This window comes from Oncorhynchus nerka, unplaced genomic scaffold, assembly GCF_034236695.1.
Source record: "Oncorhynchus nerka isolate Pitt River unplaced genomic scaffold, Oner_Uvic_2.0 unplaced_scaffold_3___fragment_4___debris, whole genome shotgun sequence".
NCBI classification, from domain to species: domain Eukaryota; kingdom Metazoa; phylum Chordata; class Actinopteri; order Salmoniformes; family Salmonidae; genus Oncorhynchus; species Oncorhynchus nerka.
Genome location: NW_027039961.1, coordinates 47,314 through 72,934, shown reverse-complemented (window position 1 = coordinate 72,934; position 25,621 = coordinate 47,314). Strand labels below are relative to the sequence as shown.

Sequence of the window (25,621 nt, the reverse complement as noted above, 5' to 3'; positions counted from 1 at the left end):
GTCTCTGTTGTCGAGGGGAGTCTGTTTCCAAAATGTTTCGCTTAGGGCCCCTTGAAAAGGCTATGACTGCATGTGTGAGTGTGGATCTGGGGGCGCGGACACGGGAGCCACTGGCAGAGAGATTTGGAACTCTTTGTTGCTGGTCTATTAACTAATTTACTGCCTGGTGATAGGCCAGGTAGGCCAAAACAGTCAGAAATTTCTGGTGGTCTTTTTAAACAGCTCTTAGGGCATTACCCCCCCCAATGTTCAAATCACACCACTGGAATGCTCATATTCATATTTTTTGTATGTTTATACCAGATGGCTCGAAGCAGCTGAGGTTTGAAGATGTAGTGAACCAATCCAGTCCCCAGAACTGCACCGTGTATTGTGGAGGAATCCAGTCAGGACTGTCAGGCAAGTTAATTTAAACCTGAAAAGATACACACAGATGGTTTAGAATCATTAGATGTTGCTAACAAATACATTTTGGCAAACAAATTTGAGACTGGGTTGGCTGACAAAGGATGAATGTTATATTGAAATCTTTTTCGTTGCAGAGCACCTCATGCGACAGACATTCTCACCCTTTGGACAAATAATGGAAATCCGAGTTTTCCCAGAGAAAGGTTACTCTTTCATTAGGTAATGTTTTGTTCTAAGTGAAGATTCCCTATTTTGTTAATGTACAATTTATTGCCTAATTTTTCCTGTAAATGGCAGTACTGGTACATGACTTAATGATACAGCTTCCAATATGACACCAAAAGCCCCCACAATAATGTCTAGAATCAATCAGATTTAGTTGTGGAAGTAGTTCAATTATTTTATTACAACCTTGTTTGGTTATGCTTTATTGTAAATTTCATGGATAATCCATTTTATAAATGCATATACAGCTTCAATACAGGACTAAGATTTAATCCTACTACACCAACTCTGACGCTTGTCGGATGTGGCAGGGCTTGCAAACTATTACGCACTACAAATGCCTTTTATTTTCGCTTCGAGGCAAGCAACACTGAAGCATGCATGGGAGCACCAGCTGTTCCAGACAACTGTGATCACGCTCTCCGTAGCCGATGTGAGTAAAACCTTTAAACGGGTCAACATTCACAAGGCGCGGGGCCAGACGGATTACCAGGACATGTACTCGAAGCATGCGTGGACCAACTATCAAGTGTCATCACTGACATTTTCAACCTCTCCCTGACCGAGTCTAATACCTACATCTTTCAAGCAGACCAGCATAGTCCCTGTGCCCAAGAAAGCCTAAATGACTTCCGCCCCTAGCACTCATGTCGGTAGCCATGAAGTGCTTTGACAAGCTGGTCATGGCTCACATCAACACCATCATCCCGGAAACCCTAGATCCACTCCAATTCGCATACCGCCCCAACAGATCCACATATGACTCAATCTCAATCGCACTCCACACTGCCCTTTCCCACCTGGACAAAAGGAGAACCTATGTGAAAATGCTGTTCATTGACTACAGCTCAGCGCTCAACACCATAGTGCCCACAAAGCTCATCACTAAGCTAAGGACCCTGGGACTGAACACGTCGCTGCAACTGGATCCTGGACTTCCTGATGGGCTGTCCCCAGGTGGTAAGGGTAGGCAGCAACGCATCTGCCATGGTGATCCACAACATGGGGGCCCCTCAGGGTTGCATGCTTAGTTCCCTCCTGTACTCCCTGTTCACCCACGACTGCATGGCAAAGCACGACTCCAACACCATTAAGTTTTCTGACGACACAACAGTGGTAGGCCTGATCACTGACAACGATGAGACAGCCTATGGGAGGAGTTCGGAGACCTGGCAGTGTGTTATCAGGACAACAACCATTCCCTAAACATGAGCTAGATAAAGGAGCTGATCGTGGACTAGAAGAAAAGGCGGGCCAAACACGCCCCCATTCACATCGACAGGGCTGTAGTGTAGTTGGTCGAGAGTTTCAAGTTCCTTGGTGTCCACATCACCAACAATCTATCATGGTCAAAACACACCAAGACAGCCGTGAAGCTGGCACGACAACACCTTTTCCCCCTCAGGAGACTGGAAAGGTTTGGCTTTTTTTTTTACGTTTATTTAACCAGGCAAGGCATGAGTCCGCTGATCCTCAAACAGTTCTACAGCTGTACCATCGAGAGCATCCCGACCGATTGCATTACCGCCTTGTATGGCAACTGCTCTGCATCCGACCGTAAGGTGCTACAGAGGGTAGTGCGTACGGCCCAGTACATCACTGGGGTCAGGAATCCTGCTTTCCAGGACCTATATACTAGGCGATGCCAGAGGAAGGCCCAAAAAATGGTCAAATACTCCTGTCACCCAAGTCCTAGACTGTTCTTTCTGCTACTGCACGGCAAGCGGTACCGGAGCGTCAAGTCTTGGTCCAAAAGGCTCCTACAGCCACTACCCCCAAGCCACGGTGGCCATTAATCAAATGGCGAACCGGATTTACATTGACAGCCCCCCTTTTTGTTTTTACACTGCTGCTACTCACTGTTTATTATCTATGCATAGTCACTTTACCCCTACCTACATGTACAAATTACCTCCGCTAACCTGTACCCCCGCACATTGACTCTGTACCGGTCCCCCCCTGTCTATAGCCTCGTTATTGTTACTTTTAATTATTTATTTATTTTTCAGTTTATTTAGTAAATATTTTCTTAACTCTATTTCTTGAACTGTATTGTTGGTTAAGGGCTTGTAAGTAAGCATTTCACGGTAAGGTGTTGTATTCGGCGCATGTGACATAAAATGTGATCTGATAATAAAGGAAAAATCCATTAAACTAGCTTTTAGGTATTTTTTTTCCATTAGTCCACTGTTGATACATTCCAAAATGTTTGCATGCCAGCAGTCAAGTTTTCAACGTCTTGGACTTTCAAGAAGCAAAGTGTCACTTGCCAAGTCCAATATTTATTTTTTACTTGACTGCTGACATGCAAAAAAATTGGGGACTGTATCAACAGTGGACTAATTTTTTTTTAAATACCAAGAATTTTTGAGTGGAGTTATAAATTCTCTTGAATTAAATAGTAGTATTTACTCATTATAAATAGTTTTTATTTTGTTCATGAAAGTTATTGTAAAGTGTGTTATTATTTGTGTTCTTGGAACTGTACTTATTACTTTCTTAGTGAACACTACAGGTAACTTCCCAAATTAAAAACATTGTCTTAATAGGCGCTGGGCAACCACAACCCGCCAGAACAGCTTTAATGCACCTTGGCATAGATTCTACAAGTGTCTGGAACTATATTGGAGAGATGAGAAACCATCATTCCACGAGGAAATTCCATCAAACCATTCAGTGCCCTACCTATGCCTTGTGGATGGGAGCATTGTCATCCTGGAAGAGATCACTCCCATCATAATATAAACGCTTCCCCATAGGTTGAAGGTGATCACTCAGAATGGCTGTGTATTTATTGGCGTTTACCTTTCCCTCCTAGGGGTTGAGTGACCATGCAAGATAAATGTACCTTAACACCATAACGTAGCCAGATTTACTCAAGGTTTTTCTTTATTTTTTTACATTTACCTGTATATAAACCACACAACAAAAAAATCATCTTTCATGCGGCAAGTTTTTACTTTGCATTTTCATTAAACTGCTGAAATATATTTCTTGACCAGTCTCTTTACGTTTGTTCTTCTGACAGGTTTTCCTCCCATGAAAGTGCTGCCCATGCAATTGTCTCTGTAAATGGAACGTCCATTGAATGCCACATAGTGAAGTGCTACTGGGGCAAAGAATCCCCCGACATGGCCAAAAGCGTACCACAGGTATCTTGAATTGAGATATTGCTCAAATAAAATCGCTACATTCCCCATTGCACATTTATTTGCTTTACTCATCCAGAAAGAAAAAGGTGTCCTTCTCTGTATTTTTTTTCCTTTTATCTTTCAGGTGGAGTACGGTCAGGGTCAGTGGGGACAGTGGAACCAAATGTATGGGAGCCCCCAGGCCCAGCAGTATGGGCAACAGTACATGGCAAATGGTTGGCAAGTGCCTTCTTATGGAGTGTCTTATGGACAGTCATGGAATCAGCAAGGATTTGGTGTAGAGTAAGTATAAAACATTTTGGACGTTGTGTCCAAAAGGCTCCTACAGCCTTGAAAGGAGTAGTCTTTCCAAAGTTTCTAAACCCATTCAGTTTGCAGCACCTCTTTTGTTATGGAATTCTGTTCTTGCTATCTCCGGTTTTGAACAATGACTGTTCGCCATTGTTTTCGGGCTATACTGTAGGCTTCCTGGTGCGAAATTACACCATAGCACTGTGATTGTTCAAAATAGGCTCACATTGCTGGTTACATTCATAATACTTTTCCCACACTATTTGCTTAACCTATTGTTATTGTCTGAAAAGTTTTTTTTTCTTGACATGGTCTACTTTTTTTCTAATTTGGCACACAGAAACTAGAGGCTATGAGTAACTTAGTAAAAAAAGAAAATGCACCAGTTGGCCTGTGGGGGGCGCTGTTATAATTAGTCTCACTTAAACCCTATCTGTCGCCCCATTGAGCTTTGTCGCCCCATTGAGCTTTCAAAGAGCTAGACAGCGTCCAAGATGGCCAACCGTTGTTTTCAACGTAATCTACTCGCATACAGCGTTTTTGTGGTTGTTGTCATATTTCTAGATCGGGTTTTACTGAACTAGCACTCAGTGCACACTAGACGTGCTCCAGGAATTTTGCCAGAACGTGCCAAGCACGTGGGCAGCTGAACAAACCAACCAGCTCTTCCCCCTGGCCAACAGTCTCGTGACGTCAGAGCATGAAAATGAGCACACTGGACTGACATGCTTATAGCCTTTGCTAGGACTTTCTTAATATGACCATGGATTTTATAACATTGTGCTGTTATTATTTCTATTAATATGATCTATTATTGTTATTAATTTTGTTCCAGACTATTTTCCATGTTATTTGGTTAAACACCCTCATAGATATGCAATAGACCTATGGGACTTTGAATGTGTGAGCGATGGGTGGCAGTATTGAATAATGTTATCATGGGATTGCCCATATTTCCTTTTGGCCTACACCAAGGGTTTGCCTTAGGACGCGAAGGTGCGTCATGAGTCAGGGAGATGGTCTGATGTGACAACAGATCTAGATATGGGGTTGGGGGGGGGGGTATTTGCCTGGCTAAAAAAGGAATATAATATCTACGGTTTACAGGAAACTCGGTCTACAAATATAGATGAGGTTGGGTGTGCAAAGAAACTCAAAAGGGGTGATTTTATATTAATTAGCAACAATTCTGATCAGATTGCGCAAACCGATCCTCAAGGAAGATTAATCTTTTTAAATATGCTATTGGACCAAAAACAGATCTTGCTAACTAATCTATAAAGGCCAAATAATGATCCCCACTTTTTCAAAAATGTGCATTTGGAAAGTTCAGGCTCCTTGACTTTTCACACATTTTGTTATGTTACAGCATTATTCTAAAGTTGATTTTAAATGTTTTTTCCCCCCCTCAATCTACACACAATACCCCATAATGACAAAGCAAAAACAGGTTTTTAGAAAGTTTTGCAAATTTCTTAGAAATAAACGATGGACATATTTGATTTATATAAGTATTCAGACACTTTACTCAGTACTTTGTTGAAGAACCTTTGGCAGTGACTCCTGATCTTTTTGGGTATGACGCTACAAGCTTGGCACACTTGTATTTGGGGAGTTTCTCCCATTCTTCTCTGCAGATCCCCTCAAGCTCTGTTAGGGTGGATGGGGAGTGTCGCTGCACATGTATTTTCAGGTCTCTCCAGAGATGTTCAAGTCCAGGCTCTGGCTGGGCCACTCCATGACATTCAGAGACTTTTCCTGAAGCCACTCCTGCGTTGTCTTGGCTGTGTGCTTAAGGTCTTTGTCCTGTTGGAAGGTGAACCTTTGCACCAGTCTGAGGTCTTGAGTGCTCTGGAGAAGGTTTTCATCAAGGATCTCTCTGTACTTTGCTCCGTTTATCTTTACCTCGTTCCTGACTAGTCTCCCAGTCCCTGCTGCTGAAAAACATCCCCGCAACATGATGCTGCCACCACCATGCTTCACCGTAGGGATGGTACCAGGTTTTTTCCAGGCGGGACGCTTGGCATTCAGGCCAAAGAGTTCAATCTTGGTTTCAACAGACCAGGGAATCTTGTTTGTCATGGTCAGAGTCCTTTAGGTGCCTTTTGGTAAACTCCAAGTGACCTGTCATGTGCTTTTTACTGAGGAGTGGCTTCTGTCTGGCTACTCTCCCATAAAGGACTGATTTGATGGAGTGCTTCAGAGATGGTTGTCCTTCTGGAAGGTTCTCCCATCTCCACAGAGGAGCTCTGTCAGAGTCACCATCGGGTTCTTGGTCACTTCCCTCCAGATTTGCTCTGTTTGGGAGGGCTGCCAGCTCCAGGAAGGGTTTTGGTGGTTCCAAACTACTTCCATTTTAAGAATGATGGAGGCCACTGTGTTCATGGGACTTTCAACGCTGCAGACATTTTGTGGTACCCTTCCCCAGATCTGTGCCACGACACAGTCCTGTCTCGGAGCTCTACAGAAAATTCCTTCGACCTCATGACTTTGTTTTTCCTGGGACCTTATCTAGACAGGTGTGCCTTTCCAAATCATGTCCAATCAATTGAATTTACCACAGGTGGACACCAATCAAGCTGTAGAAACATCTCTAGGATGATCAATGGAAACAGGATGCACGTGAGCTTAATTTTGAGTCTCATAGAAAAGGGTCTGAATACTTACATAAAGGTATTTCTGTTTTCTATTTCAATACATTTGCAAAAATGTATAATAAACAGTTTCATTATGGGATATTGTGTGTAGATTGATACATTTGAGTCAGGCAGTAATGTAACAAAATATGTTTAAAAGGCTAGGGATCTGAATGCACTGTAATAATCTATTGAGCTCACAAGTAATGAATTATGTTGGGAGATTTACAAAAAGTATTTAGTCAGCCACCAATTGTGCAAGTTCTCCCACTTAAAAAGATGAGAGAGGCCTGTAATTTTCATCATAGGTACACTTCAACTATGACAGACAAAATTAGGGGGAAAAATCCAGAAAATGACATTGTAGGATTTTTAATGAATTTATTTGCAAATTATGGTGGAAAATAAGTATTTGGTCAATAACAAAAGTTTCTCAATACTTTGTTATATACCCTTTGTTGGCAATGACAGAGGTCAAATGTTTTCTGTAAGTCTTCACAAGGTTTTCTTCCTCCATGCAGATCTCCTCTAGAGCTGTGATGTTTTGGGGCTGTTGATGGGCAACACGGACTTTAACTCCCTCCAAAGATTTTCTTTGGGGTTGAGATCTGGCGACTGGCTAGGCCACTCCAGGACCTTGAAATGCTTCTTACGAAGCCACTCCTTCGTTGCCGTGCAGTGTGTTTGGGATCATTGTCATGCTGAAAGTCCCAGCCACGTTCCATTTTCAATGCCCTTGCTGATGGAAGGAGGTTTTCACTCAAAATCTCACGATACATGGCCCCATTCTTACCTTTACACGGATCAGTCGTCCTGGTCCCTTTGCAGAAAAACAGCCCCAAAGCATGATGTTTCCACCCCCATGCTTCACAGTAGGTATGGTGTTCTTTGGATGCAACTCAGCATTCTTTGTCCTCCAAACACGAGGAGTTGAGTTTTTACCAAAAAGTTCTATTTTGGTTTCATCTAACCATATGACATTCTCCCAATCTTCTTCTGGATCATCCAAATGCTCTCTAGCAAACTTCAGACGGGCCTGGACATGTGTCCCCCTGCTTAAGCCAGTACGTCTGGCACTTCAGGATTTGAGTCCCTGGCGGCGTAGTGTGTTACTGATGGTAGGCTTTGTTACTTTGGTCCCAGCTCTCTGCAGGTCATTCACTAGGTCCCCCCGTGTGGTTCTGGGATTTTTGCTCACCATTCTTGTGATCATTTTGACCCCACTGGGTGAGATCTTGTGTGGAGCCCCAGATGAGGGAGATTATCAGTGGTCTTGTATGTCTTCCATTTCCTAATAATTGCTCCCACAGTATATTTCTTCAAACCAAGCTGCTTACCTATTGCAGATTCAGTCCCCCCAGCCTGGTGCAGGTCTACAATTTTGTTTCTGGTGTCCTTTTTGACAGCTCTTTGGTCTTGGCCATAGTGGAGTTTGGAGTGTGACTGTTTGAGGTTGTGGACAGGTGTCTTTTATACTGATAACAAGTTCAAACAGGTGCCATTAATACAGGTAACGAGTGGAAGACAGAGGAGCCTCTTAAAGAAGAAGTTACAGGTCTGTGAGAGCCAGAAATCTTGCTTGTTTGGAGGTGACCAAATACTTATTTTCCATCGTAATTTGCAAATTAATTAATTAAAAATCCCTACAATGTGATTTGCTGGATTTTTTTCTCTCCTTTTGTCTGTCATAGTTGAAGTGTACCTATGATGAAAATTACAGGCCTCATCTTTTTAAGTGGGAGAACTTGCACAATTGGTGGCTGACTAAATACTTTTTTACCCCACTGTATATGTACCTCAATGGATCGTGAAGGAAATCTCACTACAAAGTATCAGCCTCGTGCGCTTAAGGAGATTATGGATACATTAGCACTAGTGGATATATGGACGCTGGAAAACCCTGACAGTACCAGTCAAAAGTTTGGACATGTATTCTTTCAAGGGTTTTTCTTGATTTGTACTTTTTTCTACATTGTAGAATGATAGTGAAGACGTCAAAACTATTTGACATAACACATATGGAATCATGTTGTAACCAAAAAAGGGTTAAACAAATAAAAATGTTTGATATTAGAGTTTCTTCAAAGTAGCCGCCCTTTGCCTTGATGACAGCTTTGCATACTCTTGGCATTATCTCAACCAGCCTCATGAGGTAGTCACCTGGAATGCATTTCGATTAACAGGTGTGCTTTGTTAAAAGTTAATTTGTGTAATTTCTTTCCTTAATGCATTTGCTCCAATCAGTTTTGTCTGGAGTCCAAATTTGAGATTTTGATTCCAAGGAGAGTGATGGTGCTGCATCAGATGAGCTGGCCTCCACAATCACCCAACCTCAACCCAATTGAGATGGTTTGGGATGAGTTGGACTGCAGAGTGAAGGAAAAGCAGCCAACTAGTGCTCAGCACTGTTGGAAAAGCATTCCTTGTGAAGCTGGTTGAGAGAATTCCAAGAGTGCCAAGCTGTCATCAAGGCAAAGGGTGGCTGTTTTGAAGAATCTCAAATAAAATATATTTTGATTTGTTTAACACTTTATTTTTTGTTGGTTACTACATGATTCCATATGTGGTGTTTCATAGTTTTGATGTTTTCACTGTTACTCTACAATTTATTAAATTGTAAAAAATAACTTGAATGAGAAGGTGTCTGAACTTTTGGCTAGTACTGTACATGGAGAACGACTGCGATCGGATCACCATATAATTGCTATCCATAGTTCTCTTATACAATTTCCATGTGGATGGGGGTATTGGAAATGGAATCACAGAGAAAATCATTCGTAATTTAATATTTTTTTGCACAACATAGGTACAGCACATCCCCTTATTGTATTTGACACTTTTTTAAATGGACTTTTAGAGGCCGTTCAATGTAATACTCGTCATTACAACAAAAGTAGTTCAGGTCAAAAGAGATTCTACTAGACTAATAAAGAAAATAGAGGAACTGATGGTGCATGTAGATGGTAATGGAAACTACTAAAGAGGCACAAAATGGGTTGGAGGAAAAACTAAATGAATTGGAGGTACTTATTCAAGAAAGTGTCATTTTATTAAATATAAAGGGAATTTGATGGAAAATTGTGAAAATGCACTACATTTTTCTTGAATCTTCCACATAGAAATGCTACCAAAAATAATTTACAGAAACTCATTACAAATTAACCGGACCCAGGTGCTAAGTACACTGCTCAAAAAAATAAAGGGAACACTTAAATAACACAATGTAACTCCAAGTCAATCACACTTCTGTGAAATCAAACTGTCCACTTAGGAAGCAACACTGATTGACAAATTTCACATGCTGTTGTGCAAATGGAATAGACAACAGGTGGAAATTATAGGCAATTAGCAAGACACCCCCAATAAAGGAGTGGTTCTGCAGGTGGTGACCACAGACCACTTCTCAGTTCCTATGCTTCCTGGCTGATGTTTTGGTCACGTTTGAATGCTGGCGGTGCTTTCACTCTAGTGGTAGCATGAGACGGAGTCTACAACCCACACAAGTGGCTCAGGTGGTGCAGCTCATCCAGGATGGCACATCAATGCGAGCTGTGGCAAGAAGATTTGCTGTGTCTGTCAGCGTAGTGTCCAGAGCATGGAGGAGCTACCAGGAGACAGGCCAGTACATCAGGAGATGTGGAGGAGGCCGTAGGAGGGCAACAACCCAGCAGCAGGACCACTACCTCCGCCTTTGTGCAAGGAGGAGCACTGCCAGAGCCCTGCAAAATGACCTCCAGCAGGCCACAAATGTGCATGTGTCTGCTCAAACGGTCAGAAACCGATTCCATGAGGGTGGTATGAGGACCTCAGGAAACTATCCGCCACCTCATCAGGAGCATGCCCAGGCGTTGTAGGGAGGTCATACAGGCACGTGGAGGCCACACACACTACTGAGCCTCATTTTGACTTGTTTTAAGGACATTACATCAAAGTTGGATCAGCCTGTAGTGTGGTTTTCCACTTTCATTTTGAGTGTCACTCCAAATCCAGACCTCCATGGGTTGATAAATTTGATTTCCATTGATAATTTTTGTGCGATTTTGTTGTCAGCACATTCAACTATGTAAAGAAAAAGTATTTAATAAGAATATTTCATTCATTCAGATCTAGGATGTGTTATTTCAGTGTTCCCTTTATTTTTTTGAGCAGTGTATAAAGATCCAGTCCATTTAAAAAAAACTGGAGGCCTTTTACACTTCAATGTAGTGATGTGAAATTCCTGGTGAAATGCATAGCACACAGAAGAGGGGTTTTACCAGATATTGATCATCCTGACCAGACCAGTTTTTGTATTTATTTTTACATGGACGATATATTGGCGATTAATATATGACAATTACTTAACAATTGAACATTATGAAAAATCAAAGATACCAGGCCTGGTCTTCATAGCATATTTCGAAAAGGCGTTTAATAAAGTATGACTAGGATTTATTCATTCATATATACATACATACAAACATACATACATAGTGGGGCAAAACAGTATTTAGTCAGCCACCAATTGTGCAAGTTCTCCCACTTAAAAAGATGAGGCCTGTAATTTTCATCATAGGTACACTTCAACTATGACAGACAAAAGGAGAGAAAAAATCCAGAAAATCACATTGTAGGATTTTTTATGAATTTATTTGCAAATGATGGAAAATAAGTATTTGGTCACCTACATACAAGCAAGATTTCTGGCTCTCACAGACCTGTAACTTCTTCTTTAAGAGGCTCCTCTGTCCTCCACTCGTTACCTGTATTAATGGCACCTGTTTGAACTTGTTATCAGTATAAAAGACACCTGTCCACAACCTCAAACAGTCACACTCCAAACTCCACTATGGCCAAGACCAAAGAGCTGTCAAAAAGGACACCAGAAACAAAATTGTAGACCTGCACCAGGCTGGGGGGACTGAATCTGCAATAGGTAAGCAGCTTGGTTTGAAGAAATATACTGTGGGAGCAATTATTAGGAAATGGTAGACATACAAGACCACTGATAATCTCCCTCGATCTGGGGCGCCACGCAAGATCTCACCCCGTGGGGCAAAATGATCACAAGAACGGTGAGCAAAAATCCCAGAACCACACAGGGGGACCTAGTGAATGACCTGCAGAGAGCTGGGACCAAAGTAACAAAGCCTACCATCAGCAAGGGCATTGAAGATGAAACATGGCTAGTTCTTTCAGCATGACAATGTTCCCAAACACACCGTCCGGGCAACGAAGGAGTGGCTTCGTAAGAAGCATTTCAAGGTCCTGGAGTGGCCTAGCCAGTCTCCAGATCTCAACCCCATAGAAAATCTTTGGAGGGAATTGAAAGTCTGTGTTGCCCAGCAACAGCCCCAAAACATCACTGCTCTAGAGGAGATCTGCATGGAGGAATGGGCCAAAATACCAGCAACGGTGTGAAAACCGTGTGAAGACTTACAGAAAACGTTTGACCTCTGTCATTGCCAACAAAGGGTATATAACAAAGTATTGAGAAACTTTTGTTATTGACCAAATACTTATTTTCCACCATAATTTGCAAATAAATTCATAAAAAATCCTACAATATGATTTTCTGGATTTTTTTCCTTCTCATTTTGTCTGTCATAGTTTAAGTGTACCTATGATGAAAATTACAGGCCTCTCTCACCTTTTTAAGTGGGAGAACTTGCACAATTGGTGGCTGACTAAAAACCTTTTTTGCCCCACTGTATATTTAAATGAATGAATGCCTGGATTGCTTTAATTTTGTTGAGTCTCTTATACAATGGGTAAAAGTTATGTACAGCAACCCCAGGTGTAAAATAGTAAATAATGGGTACTTCTCATAAAGTATTGGGCTTTTAAGAGGAGTAAAAGAAGGCTGTCGCGGAGCGGTGCTCTATTGTCCCTCTGAACTCGGAGGCTACATGACCGTGAACTTGCAAAGTCTACTCAGACGTGTCTGTGCTCTTGGTTATAACAAGCGATGAAATGATTCAATGTATCAACATTGCTCGCTTTGGGCACTGCTCCAATGTAACAAATATACAAATCTAAAAATGGCGTCTCCATCCCTGCTCGCCATTACGGCTCAATTATAAAAACTGACAGAGGAATGGACGCCCATGGAGAGAATCAGGTGTGAGACTAGTGGCTGTTGCTTAAATTCAACTGAATGTATAAACATTTTATAACGGGGACCAGCAGGTTCTTTGGGTCAGTAGGGCCGGAAATAGTTGGTAGTATCATATGAAATGGTACTACGGTATTCTAAAACGTTGGTATCATGATGTTTTGATACTGTGATATTACCTTGGTACTGGTATAGCTTGCAACACTACACTGTACATCTTAACTTATTTTGAGAAATGCTAAGGGAATTGGTCTTGGGGATTGTTGATTTTTCATTAACTCAGCCATCTGATTTTATGTGTCCATTTTTAAACCACTGTAAATCAACTCCGCAGTGGCCTTGCTTTATTCTCGGACTGCTCATGTCTTTTGTGTCATCCTCTGATCCCGTTCATTTCTGCTCGTAGCTATATTTTCAGTATGCAGTTTAAATTTTAACAGCGTGGAAGTTATAAAGTTCATGTGACTTTTACTCCTACTTTTCTGTCAACAATTCTCTCCTGAAAAACAGCAGTTTGGAGGCATTTTAAGGACAGTCCTGATTTTGTTTCTTGTTGACATTTGCTAGCATAGGTTTTCCAGTGTCATAGCAAGCCTGAGGAAATGGTTTGACTCCTGAGCCACACTAAACTATGACATCTTGTTCACAGGGATTCCATTCTGGCCGCAGCAGCACAGAACATTTCAAGGTGACTAACGCACTCGGTGCTTCACAGCCCAAAGCTTTCACTTTACCAGCCTTTTGCATCGTGCTGTGACCCTTGTTGTGTGTACCTTCTCTCTTGCAGACAGTCCCAGTCCCCAGCCTGGGTGGGAGGGTTTGGATCCCCGGCGCCGTCCCAGCCCGGTCCTGTGATGCCCAACCAGGGAAACTTCAACATGGCTGGCTACCAGACACAGTGATCAGGCTCTCACTCTCATCAGTGGGAATCAGTGGACTTTCAGTTAGGAGAACATAAAGTCATTAACATTGTAATCATCTGGAGAGATTGTGTTTTTAAAGCAGAGAAGATCAGGAACAACAATAGTTTACCTCTTTTGAGGAAGCAAATGTTATTTATAAAGACAGGTAGGGAGTTGTTTTTATTGGCTGAAGTTGTGTTGTGTACAAATTAAATGTCAAGAAGAAGTATGGGAGAGAAGAACTCGGACTGAATTTTCACGCTTTTATATAGGGGATATCTTGGTAAAGATTTTTTTGATGAGTTTTAGTTGACCACTTAATGTAGTTAAATACAGACTTAATTTCATTTATATACCCTAGTTTGTCATAGGACATTGCACGGGTACATATAGAAAGAAGTTGTACATTTTCAGAACATAATGCTCTTTAAATTGTTAAGAGTTTCTGATTTTTAAATCACTTTCTGAACATTTGATAGATATGAGTGAACACATTTTCTGTCTCCTGCTTTAAGACGTTTAGCATTTTGGCCCAACAAAGCACGTTAAAAGCACTTTTAGGGTCAAATTTGCTTTAAATCTTCAAAGGCATATGGATTTGTGTGCCATTATGTATATTTACATTTATTTACTTCACATTCTTCATCTCCCGACATTGTACTAGCTGAGTTTCTTGATAATGCGTGTAAATCTCTATGCTATTTTTTTTTTTTTTGCTTATACCTGTAAATGTCACGTATAATGGAGAAGGGTCATGGAAGGCCAAACGTGTATATAACCCTCGAACACCTGATTTGAATTGAGGGTTTCCAAGCATGTACTCTTTAGTATCACAGGAGCTCCACAAACCTAATGTTGTATATACTGTAGATGAGTGTGCAATGCAGGGCTGACATATTGAATCTATTCAATATAATTTACAAAGAAGCCTTAATTTAAATGTCAGTTACTGCATCAGTTTATTTTATTCAAGGAAGCTTCTTAGAAGGTTGAACTCTAGATTTTAGTGATGACTGATGATTTTATCATTTTCAAGTTGTGCCATTTTCAGCTAATAGCAGGAGACAAGTAATGAGCATTTCCTGGAGACATTTTGAGGGTGAATTGCACGTTTTTGAAAATGTATTATCTTGGTTGCTCAAAGTATTGAATGTAAAATGGCAATTGTTTTAATGACGAATAAAGTTCAGCAATTGACAATTCAATTTTCAATGTAAAAGGGTCTCAATAAAAATAATTATTGGAAGAAAATAAGCTGTGTTCAGTGTGTTTACTGTAGTCTACAAGTCTCGAGCTATGTTTGCCTCAATCAGGAGTAAATATTCTAAAACTAATGTGTTATAACAACTTTCAAGATTAAGCACAAGTAACTACTTGAAATACTACACTGCTCAAAAAAATAAAGGGAACACTAAAATAACACATCCTAGATCTGAATGAATGAAATATTCTTATTAAATACTTTTTTCTTTGCATAGTTGAATGTGCTGACAAAAAATCGCACAAAAACGATCAATGGAAATCAAATGTATCAACCCATGGAGGTCTGGATTTGGAGTCACACAAAATTAAAGTGGAAAACCACACTACAGGCTGATCCAACTTTGATGTAATGTCCTTAAAACAAGTCAAAATGAGGCTCAGTAGTGTGTGTGGCCTCCACGTGCCTGTATGACCTCCCTACAACTCCTGGGCATGCTCCTGATGAGGTGGCGGATGGTTCCCTGAGGGATCTCCTCCCAGACCTGGACTAAAGCATCCGCCAACTCCTGGACAGTCTGTGGTGCAACGTGGCGTTGGCGGATGGAGCGAGACATGATGTCCCAGATGTGCTCAATTGGATTCAGGTCTGGGGAACGGGCGGGTCAGTCCATAGCTGCTGACACACTCCAGCCACATGAGGTCTAGCATTAGGAGGAACCCAGGGCCAATCGCACCAGCATATGGTCTCACAAGGGGTCTGAGGATCTCATCTCGGTACCTAATGGCAGTCAGGCTACCTCTGGCGAGCACATGGAGGGCTGTGCGGCCCCCCAAAGAAATGCCACCCCACACCATGACTGACCCACCGCTAAACCGGTCATGCTGGAGGATGTTGCAGGCAGCAGAATGTTCTCCACGGCGTCTCCAGACTTTGTCACGTGCTCAGTGTGAACCTGCTTTCATCTGTGAAGAGCACGGCGCCAGTGGCGAATTTGCCAATCTTGGTGTTCTCTGGCAAATGCCAAACGTCCTGCACGGTGTTGGGCTGTAAGCACAACCCCCACCTGTGGATCTCGGGCTCTCATACGACCCTCATGGAATCTGTTTCTGACCGTTTGAGCAGACACATGCACATTTGTTGCCTGTTGGAGGTCATTTTGCAGGGCTCTGGCAGTGCTCCTCCTGCTCCTCCTTGCACAAAGGCAGCGGTAGCGGTCCTGCTGATGGGTTGTTGCCCTCCTACGGCCTCCTCCACGTCTCCTGATGTACTGGCCTGTCTCCTGGTAGCGCCTCCATGCTCTGGACACTACGCTGACAGACACAGCAAACCTTCTTGCCACAGCTCGCATTGATGTTCCATCCTGGATGAGCTGCACTACCTGAGCCACTTGTGTGGGTTGTAGACTCCGTGTCATGCTACCACTAGAGTGAAAGCACCGCCAGCATTCAAAAGTGACCAAAACATCAGCCAGGAAGCATAGGAACTGAGAAGTGGTCTGTGCTTACCACCTGCAGAACCACTCCTTTATTGGGGGTGTCTTGCTAATTGCCTATAATTTCCACCTGTTGTCTATTCCATTTGCACAACAGCATGTGACATTTATTGTCAATCAGTGTTGCTCCCTAATTGGACAGTTTGATTTCACAGAAGTGTGATTGACTTGGAGTTACATTGTGTTCCCTTTATTTTTTTGAGCAGTGTATATATATGACTTGATACTACTTATAGTGTAAATACAATTAACAAATTAATAAAATAAAAACATTTTAATTTAAAGCATTTTTCTTTATTGACAACATTTAGGACATCAAGCACATAGTCTTGTAACAGATACACAACACCATTGCAGTAGCAAGTAGGCCTACAGAAAATAGAAATCCCATTATTATGCTTGTCACAGTGCCAGACAAATGGAGTATCCATCTTCGTTAAAGCCCTTTTTCTACTTACCCAGAGTCAGATGAACTCATTGGGAGAATCTCCTGTTTTTACTCGCATCCTCAGCTCTTTGAAAAAGGTTAAAGGTATACGAGGTGCGGAGGCAAGTAGAAGAAACGTTGAAACAAATTCACTCTGCTTCACTTGCACGTTATCAGGCAAAAGATGTTGACAGTAGTGGAATCCCAAAATAAAGTGATTAAAAACGAATTGAGCTAGTTGTGCAAGACATTTTGTAGTAATGTTTGCTCAATGGCTGTAAGGTACATCATAGGAAGTCAGGTACAGCATAGCTCCTTTAATAGTCAGGTTACCTGACACAAAAAAAGGTTGAAACAGCTTTAAAGTAGTTCTGTCCTTGAGCTCTGTCTTTGAGCTGTTCTTGTCTATTGATGTTCTGTATTATGTTTTGTGTGGACCCCAGTTGCTGCTTTTGCAACAGCTAATGGGGATCCTAATAAAATACCAATTACCAAAATCAAACCTGCAGAATATTAGTCCCTAGGCTTAGGGTTTTGAAGACAAGGCAGTTTTCCAAACTGATGCAGTTTTTAAAAAAAGAGGCTGAACAGAATTTGCTTGGAAAGGACAACGCATAGGTGACTGAGCGAGCTATGCAAACCTTGTTGTACAAAAGCACTTCATTCAACAGAGACACGACCCGATACCGACCACCAGGACGACCACGATTGTTCTGAACGCCCTCATCTTTGATTGGTCACTCCTACCCCTTCCCCCCCAGCCCTGGACCATTCAGAGATCTCAGAATGGCCAAGCTGCAGAATCACATGATCGTAAAAGCGAGTAGGAACATTCCCTGAAAATGGTTTGGTTGGAAAGGATGGAAAGTACCACGCTTACCACCCCCACCCAGACTAGACTGATTCGCCAGACAACCCCAGGCTCTGCCCACTCGTTCCCGGGGAGCTCTGAGCCTCAGTTAGGGCACAGGATGGACCACAAGCAGGTAGCCCTCCAGGCAGGTACATCAGTGGAACAGAGATCTACCAGATGTGATAAGGCCGTTCTCTACCACGGTGATGACCATCAGTACAACCACATTCAGGTAGTGGCTAATAATTTTGCAGAACATTTCAAAGCTGTTGATTATCTCCATAGCAGCCAGGTTACAGGTGAAGATGTCTGTTGTCGTTGCTTGTGCTGTGGAAACTGTCGGCCTGGTTCCGAACCACAGGACCCAGGTATTGAGGGGCAGGAGGAGGAAGTTGGACAATTAGAACAGCAGTGTAGAAAAGGCCCATGGAGTTGGTGGAATACTCCTTTAATTCATTGCCATTTACTCATCTAAGGGCGCTTTAATTAGGTCAGGTGGAAATGTCCGACAGATCTCAACTCCATAAAAGGAGGAAATTGCCATCGCCTGATCTCGCTGCTTTCTCTTCCTTAACTCCATCTCATCCAGAAGTTATGTGCGTCCATGAATCCACGTAAGTCCACCGACTCTGTTACCTTTCTGAATTATCTGTGGCGATCGGGAGAGTGGGCCATTCAGTTACTGTTAATAGTTATTACCGCGGAGCGCAGCTTCAAACATATTGTGTAATGTGAATTGTCAATGATCACGGCCCTACAGATCCTCATAGGCCAATTATGCAATCGATATGGTTCATGTGTATTGAAATTAATTATATGTACACATGAAGACAATTGAAAGCGTGAAATGAGAAACGTCATTGTTTGCTAACTGATTGACTTTGATCATGGGGATTATAGATTGTATAACCATTCACTGTTTGTATTCTTTCATGATTTATGATAAATAGTTATGAGCCTAAATGACTCGCGGATGATTACTATTGACTTCTTAATGAACTGGACTGTTGACTTCCCTTACTTATGTTAATAATGACTGATATGATTTGATCTTTGATTATGAATTTGATTGGATACATGTTATTTGTTTCCTTTGTGATGCAGCACAGACTACTCAGTAAATATACCACTTTATGGTTAAAGGAATTCCTGCCTCTGTTCACCTTCACTGTCAGTCATCCTACCTGTCCAGCTACCCACACAGATTCCAATAATCTTTCAGTCTGTATTTCGTGATTCCGTGTGGGCGTGCTGTATTTTATAGGGCCCTAGTCCATGAAGTTGTCATAAGTATGAACCTAGGATATGCCCCGCCCCCCCCACAAGAGTGAAATATATGGTCTGGAAATGCAAGCAAGGTTTGAGCTTTTCAGTGTGTGTCACAAGGTGGACATTTCTCTGTCCCCCTAAGAGTAAGCGACACGGTTGACTTTATATAGTGTACCAAGAGATGGTCTTTCGCTTACGGCCATACCAGCCTGAATACGCCCGATCTCGTCCGATCTCGGAAGCTAAGCAGGGTCGGGCCTGGTTAGTACTTGGATGGGAGACCGCCTGGGAATACCAGGTGCTGTAAGCGTTTTGCTCCAGCAGAGGGTTCTCTTGTGTCATGCGTAGAGCAACTCCCTTTTATTTATCACCCTAATAATGTTGTGTCTTTTTATTGGACTAAATGCAGTTTGTTAGTGCTTCCATGCCCTGCCCTGATCAAATCAAATAATGGACAATGCGTTTACCTCAATCTAGGCAGTGCATTCAGCATTTGTTTTTAGGCTAGGAGACTGTCAATGTCTGTAGTCCATTAGGGCCCTGTAAAATCCCCTTCAAAGTTTTGACTGATTCCCCCCCCCCCAAATCCCCCTATTCCTTTTCCCAGTTGACCGTTTGTCCCTGCTTTTGCAGGTTTTCGCTCTCAAAAGTACACCTTTTTAATAGAAATATAACACGATTAGATGTTCTATGTCCACGACAACATTTAAAACCCTAGCAGGAAACTACTTTTGAGGCCTGGGAAAAATGGAAGACATATCGATTTTGGGGTGTAGTTACCCTTTTTAGGCAAGTGTGCGCCAGGAAGAGACCTTTGCTTGGTTAAGCGGTGTTGCTGTAGCGCTCATGTGATTGCGGAGCTTGCACAACAAATGGCCACTGGATTGATGCAAATAATCATGATATAATTCTGCCAGGCTGGCATAGGCTACTTTGCAGTTAACATTTGATTGAGAGGGTTTTTGTGGGAAGCCTTTCCTTCTCTACCACAAGAAGGTTATCATTAGCCTCATCGCTAACGGCTACACAAAGTGTAGACATGCACGCGCTCCGCACGCATGCGCACACGGAAACTGGGCAGTCCTGTGCAGTTTCTGAAAGTTGCGTGGAAATACGAATCACTGATGCATTTTGTTCATGTCTTATGATTCACTTGGGCAAATGAATGGATTTTCTAACAAGTTGAAGGGATTGAGTTGATTTCCTCCTTAGTTCAAAGCATTTTTGAATATTGTTGAATTTCGGTTTAATGTCTGTATTTCGTGATTCCGTGTGGGCACGCTGTATTTTATAGGGCCCTAGTCCATGAAGTTGTCATAAGTATGAACCTAGGATATGCCCTCTTCCCCCCCACAAGAGTGAAATATATGGTCTGGAAATGCAAGCAAGGTTTGAGCTTTTCAGTGTGTGTCACAAGGTGGACATTTCTCTGTCCCCCTAAGAGTAAGCGACACGGTTGACTTTATATAGTGTACCAAGAGATGATGGTCTTTCGCTTACGGCCATACCAGCCTGAATACGCCCGATCTCGTCCGATCTCGGAAGCTAAGCAGGGTCGGGCCTGGTTAGTACTTGGATGGGAGACCGCCTGGGAATACCAGGTGCTGTAAGCGTTTTGCTCCAGCAGAGGGTTCTCTTGTGTCATGCGTAGAGCAACTCCCTTTTATTTATCACCCTAATAATGTTGTGTCTTTTTATTGGACTAAATGCAGTTTGTTAGTGCTTCCATGCCCTGCCCTGATCAAATCAAATAATGGACAATGCGTTTACCTCAATCTAGGCAGTGCATTCAGCATTTGTTTTTAGGCTAGGAGACTGTCAATGTCTGTAGTCCATTAGGGCCCTGTAAAATCCCCTTCAAAGTTTTGACTGATTCCCCCCCCCCCAAATCCCCCTATTCCTTTTCCCAGTTGACCGTTTGTCCCTGCTTTTGCAGGTTTTCGCTCTCAAAAGTACACCTTTTTAATAGAAATATAACACGATTAGATGTTCTATGTCCACGACAACATTTAAAACCCTAGCAGGAAACTACTTTTGAGGCCTGGGAAAAATGGAAGACATATCGATTTTGGGGTGTAGTTACCCTTTTTTAGGCAAGTGTGCGCCAGGAAGAGACCTTTGCTTGGTTAAGCGGTGTTGCTGTAGCGCTCATGTGATTGCGGAGCTTGCACAACAAATGGCCACTGGATTGATGCAAATAATCATGATATAATTCTGCCAGGCTGGCATAGGCTACTTTGCAGTTAACATTTGATTGAGAGGGTTTTTGTGGGAAGCCTTTCCTTCTCTACCACAAGAAGGTTATCATTAGCCTCATCGCTAACGGCTACACAAAGTGTAGACATGCACGCGCTCCGCACGCATGCGCACACGGAAACTGGGCAGTCCTGTGCAGTTTCTGAAAGTTGCGTGGAAATACGAATCACTGATGCATTTTGTTCATGTCTTATGATTCACTTGGGCAAATGAATGGATTTTCTAACAAGTTGAAGGGATTGAGTTGATTTCCTCCTTAGTTCAAAGCATTTTTGAATATTGTTGAATTTCGGTTTAATGTCTGTATTTCGTGATTCCGTGTGGGCACGCTGTATTTTATAGGGCCCTAGTCCATGAAGTTGTCATAAGTATGAACCTAGGATATGCCCTCTTCCCCCCCACAAGAGTGAAATATATGGTCTGGAAATGCAAGCAAGGTTTGAGCTTTTCAGTGTGTGTCACAAGGTGGACATTTCTCTGTCCCCCTAAGAGTAAGCGACACGGTTGACTTTATATAGTGTACCAAGAGATGGTCTTTCGCTTACGGCCATACCAGCCTGAATACGCCCGATCTCGTCCGATCTCGGAAGCTAAGCAGGGTCGGGCCTGGTTAGTACTTGGATGGGAGACCGCCTGGGAATACCAGGTGCTGTAAGCGTTTTGCTCCAGCAGAGGGTTCTCTTGTGTCATGCGTAGAGCAACTCCCTTTTATTTATCACCCTAATAATGTTGTGTCTTTTTATTGGACTAAATGCAGTTTGTTAGTGCTTCCATGCCCTGCCCTGATCAAATCAAATAATGGACAATGCGTTTACCTCAATCTAGGCAGTGCATTCAGCATTTGTTTTTAGGCTAGGAGACTGTCAATGTCTGTAGTCCATTAGGGCCCTGTAAAATCCCCTTCAAAGTTTTGACTGATTCCCCCCCCCCCAAATCCCCCTATTCCTTTTCCCAGTTGACCGTTTGTCCCTGCTTTTGCAGGTTTTCGCTCTCAAAAGTACACCTTTTTAATAGAAATATAACACGATTAGATGTTCTATGTCCACGACAACATTTAAAACCCTAGCAGGAAACTACTTTTGAGGCCTGGGAAAAATGGAAGACATATCGATTTTGGGGTGTAGTTACCCTTTTTTAGGCAAGTGTGCGCCAGGAAGAGACCTTTGCTTGGTTAAGCGGTGTTGCTGTAGCGCTCATGTGATTGCGGAGCTTGCACAACAAATGGCCACTGGATTGATGCAAATAATCATGATATAATTCTGCCAGGCTGGCATAGGCTACTTTGCAGTTAACATTTGATTGAGAGGGTTTTTGTGGGAAGCCTTTCCTTCTCTACCACAAGAAGGTTATCATTAGCCTCATCGCTAACGGCTACACAAAGTGTAGACATGCACGCGCTCCGCACGCATGCGCACACGGAAACTGGGCAGTCCTGTGCAGTTTCTGAAAGTTGCGTGGAAATACGAATCACTGATGCATTTTGTTCATGTCTTATGATTCACTTGGGCAAATGAATGGATTTTCTAACAAGTTGAAGGGATTGAGTTGATTTCCTCCTTAGTTCAAAGCATTTTTGAATATTGTTGAATTTCGGTTTAATGTCTGTATTTCGTGATTCCGTGTGGGCACGCTGTATTTTATAGGGCCCTAGTCCATGAAGTTGTCATAAGTATGAACCTAGGATATGCCCTCTTCCCCCCCACAAGAGTGAAATATATGGTCTGGAAATGCAAGCAAGGTTTGAGCTTTTCAGTGTGTGTCACAAGGTGGACATTTCTCTGTCCCCCTAAGAGTAAGCGACACGGTTGACTTTATATAGTGTACCAAGAGATGGTCTTTCGCTTACGGCCATACCAGCCTGAATACGCCCGATCTCGTCCGATCTCGGAAGCTAAGCAGGGTCGGGCCTGGTTAGTACTTGGATGGGAGACCGCCTGGGAATACCAGGTGCTGTAAGCGTTTTGCTCCAGCAGAGGGTTCTCTTGTGTCATGCGTAGAGCAACTCCCTTTTATTTATCACCCTAATAATGTTGTGTCTTTTTATTGGACTAAATGCAGTTTGTTAGTGCTTCCATGCCCTGCCCTGATCAAATCAAATAATGGACAATGCGTTTACCTCAATCTAGGCAGTGCATTCAGCATTTGTTTTTAGGCTAGGAGACTGTCAATGTCTGTAGTCCATTAGGGCCCTGTAAAATCCCCTTCAAAGTTTTGACTGATTCCCCCAAATCCCCTATTCCTTTTCCCAGTTGACCGTTTGTCCCTGCTTTTGCAGGTTTTCGCTCTCAAAAGTACACCTTTTTAATAGAAATATAACACGATTAGATGTTCTATGTCCACGACAACATTTAAAACCCTAGCAGGAAACTACTTTTGAGGCCTGGGAAAAATGGAAGACATATCGATTTTGGGGTGTAGTTACCCTTTTTAGGCAAGTGTGCGCCAGGAAGAGACCTTTGCTTGGTTAAGCGGTGTTGCTGTAGCGCTCATGTGATTGCGGAGCTTGCACAACAAATGGCCACTGGATTGATGCAAATAATCATGATATAATTCTGCCAGGCTGGCATAGGCTACTTTGCAGTTAACATTTGATTGAGAGGGTTTTTGTGGGAAGCCTTTCCTTCTCTACCACAAGAAGGTTATCATTAGCCTCATCGCTAACGGCTACACAAAGTGTAGACATGCACGCGCTCCGCACGCATGCGCACACGGAAACTGGGCAGTCCTGTGCAGTTTCTGAAAGTTGCGTGGAAATACGAATCACTGATGCATTTTGTTCATGTCTTATGATTCACTTGGGCAAATGAATGGATTTTCTAACAAGTTGAAGGGATTGAGTTGATTTCCTCCTTAGTTCAAAGCATTTTTGAATATTGTTGAATTTCGGTTTAATGTCTGTATTTCGTGATTCCGTGTGGGCACGCTGTATTTTATAGGGCCCTAGTCCATGAAGTTGTCATAAGTATGAACCTAGGATATGCCCTCTTCCCCCCCCCACAAGAGTGAAATATATGGTCTGGAAATGCAAGCAAGGTTTGAGCTTTTCAGTGTGTGTCACAAGGTGGACATTTCTCTGTCCCCCTAAGAGTAAGCGACACGGTTGACTTTATATAGTGTACCAAGAGATGGTCTTTCGCTTACGGCCATACCAGCCTGAATACGCCCGATCTCGTCCGATCTCGGAAGCTAAGCAGGGTCGGGCCTGGTTAGTACTTGGATGGGAGACCGCCTGGGAATACCAGGTGCTGTAAGCGTTTTGCTCCAGCAGAGGGTTCTCTTGTGTCATGCGTAGAGCAACTCCCTTTTATTTATCACCCTAATAATGTTGTGTCTTTTTATTGGACTAAATGCAGTTTGTTAGTGCTTCCATGCCCTGCCCTGATCAAATCAAATAATGGACAATGCGTTTACCTCAATCTAGGCAGTGCATTCAGCATTTGTTTTTAGGCTAGGAGACTGTCAATGTCTGTAGTCCATTAGGGCCCTGTAAAATCCCCTTCAAAGTTTTGACTGATTCCCCCCCCCCCAAAACCCCCTATTCCTTTTCCCAGTTGACCGTTTGTCCCTGCTTTTGCAGGTTTTCGCTCTCAAAAGTACACCTTTTTAATAGAAATATAACACGATTAGATGTTCTATGTCCACGACAACATTTAAAACCCTAGCAGGAAACTACTTTTGAGGCCTGGGAAAAATGGAAGACATATCGATTTTGGGGTGTAGTTACCCTTTTTTAGGCAAGTGTGCGCCAGGAAGAGACCTTTGCTTGGTTAAGCGGTGTTGCTGTAGCGCTCATGTGATTGCGGAGCTTGCACAACAAATGGCCACTGGATTGATGCAAATAATCATGATATAATTCTGCCAGGCTGGCATAGGCTACTTTGCAGTTAACATTTGATTGAGAGGGTTTTTGTGGGAAGCCTTTCCTTCTCTACCACAAGAAGGTTATCATTAGCCTCATCGCTAACGGCTACACAAAGTGTAGACATGCACGCGCTCCGCACGCATGCGCACACGGAAACTGGGCAGTCCTGTGCAGTTTCTGAAAGTTGCGTGGAAATACGAATCACTGATGCATTTTGTTCATGTCTTATGATTCACTTGGGCAAATGAATGGATTTTCTAACAAGTTGAAGGGATTGAGTTGATTTCCTCCTTAGTTCAAAGCATTTTTGAATATTGTTGAATTTCGGTTTAATGTCTGTATTTCGTGATTCCGTGTGGGCACGCTGTATTTTATAGGGCCCTAGTCCATGAAGTTGTCATAAGTATGAACCTAGGATATGCCCTCTTCCCCCCCCCACAAGAGTGAAATATATGGTCTGGAAATGCAAGCAAGGTTTGAGCTTTTCAGTGTGTGTCACAAGGTGGACATTTCTCTGTCCCCCTAAGAGTAAGCGACACGGTTGACTTTA

General features: G+C 42.6%; 1 protein-coding gene and 5 non-coding genes across 9 annotated transcripts in view; all 6 read left to right on the top strand.

Annotated features, from left to right (window-relative positions):
- The window catches only part of LOC115135315 (nucleolysin TIAR-like), a 28,658-nt gene extending 13,696 nt beyond the window's left edge, over positions 1–14,962 (top strand). For all 4 annotated transcript variants that reach the window (XM_029669877.2, XM_029669875.2, XM_029669873.2 and 1 more), the window contains exons 8-13: positions 304–399; positions 543–627; positions 3,662–3,785; positions 3,910–4,067; positions 13,456–13,494; positions 13,594–14,962. In XM_029669877.2, coding sequence (XP_029525737.1) covers positions 304–399; positions 543–627; positions 3,662–3,785; positions 3,910–4,067; positions 13,456–13,494; positions 13,594–13,708 — 617 coding nt within the window. In that variant the 3' untranslated portion in view covers positions 13,709–14,962. The remainder of the gene's footprint in view (positions 1–303; positions 400–542; positions 628–3,661; positions 3,786–3,909; positions 4,068–13,455; positions 13,495–13,593) is intronic.
- Positions 14,963–19,144: 4,182 nt separating this feature from the next.
- Positions 19,145–19,263, top strand: LOC135568824 (5S ribosomal RNA). The gene has a single exon (XR_010462738.1). It is a non-coding gene; the product is annotated as a 5S ribosomal RNA (ribosomal RNA).
- Positions 19,264–20,447: 1,184 nt separating this feature from the next.
- LOC135568823 (5S ribosomal RNA) lies at positions 20,448–20,566 on the top strand. The gene has a single exon (XR_010462737.1). It is a non-coding gene; the product is annotated as a 5S ribosomal RNA (ribosomal RNA).
- A 1,182-nt stretch (positions 20,567–21,748) lies between these two features.
- LOC135568822 (5S ribosomal RNA) lies at positions 21,749–21,867 on the top strand. Its single transcript, XR_010462736.1, has one exon. It is a non-coding gene; the product is annotated as a 5S ribosomal RNA (ribosomal RNA).
- Positions 21,868–23,049: 1,182 nt separating this feature from the next.
- Positions 23,050–23,168, top strand: LOC135568829 (5S ribosomal RNA). The gene has a single exon (XR_010462744.1). It is a non-coding gene; the product is annotated as a 5S ribosomal RNA (ribosomal RNA).
- Positions 23,169–24,344: 1,176 nt separating this feature from the next.
- Positions 24,345–24,463, top strand: LOC135568828 (5S ribosomal RNA). Its single transcript, XR_010462743.1, has one exon. It is a non-coding gene; the product is annotated as a 5S ribosomal RNA (ribosomal RNA).
- The last annotated feature ends 1,158 nt before the right edge of the window (positions 24,464–25,621 follow it).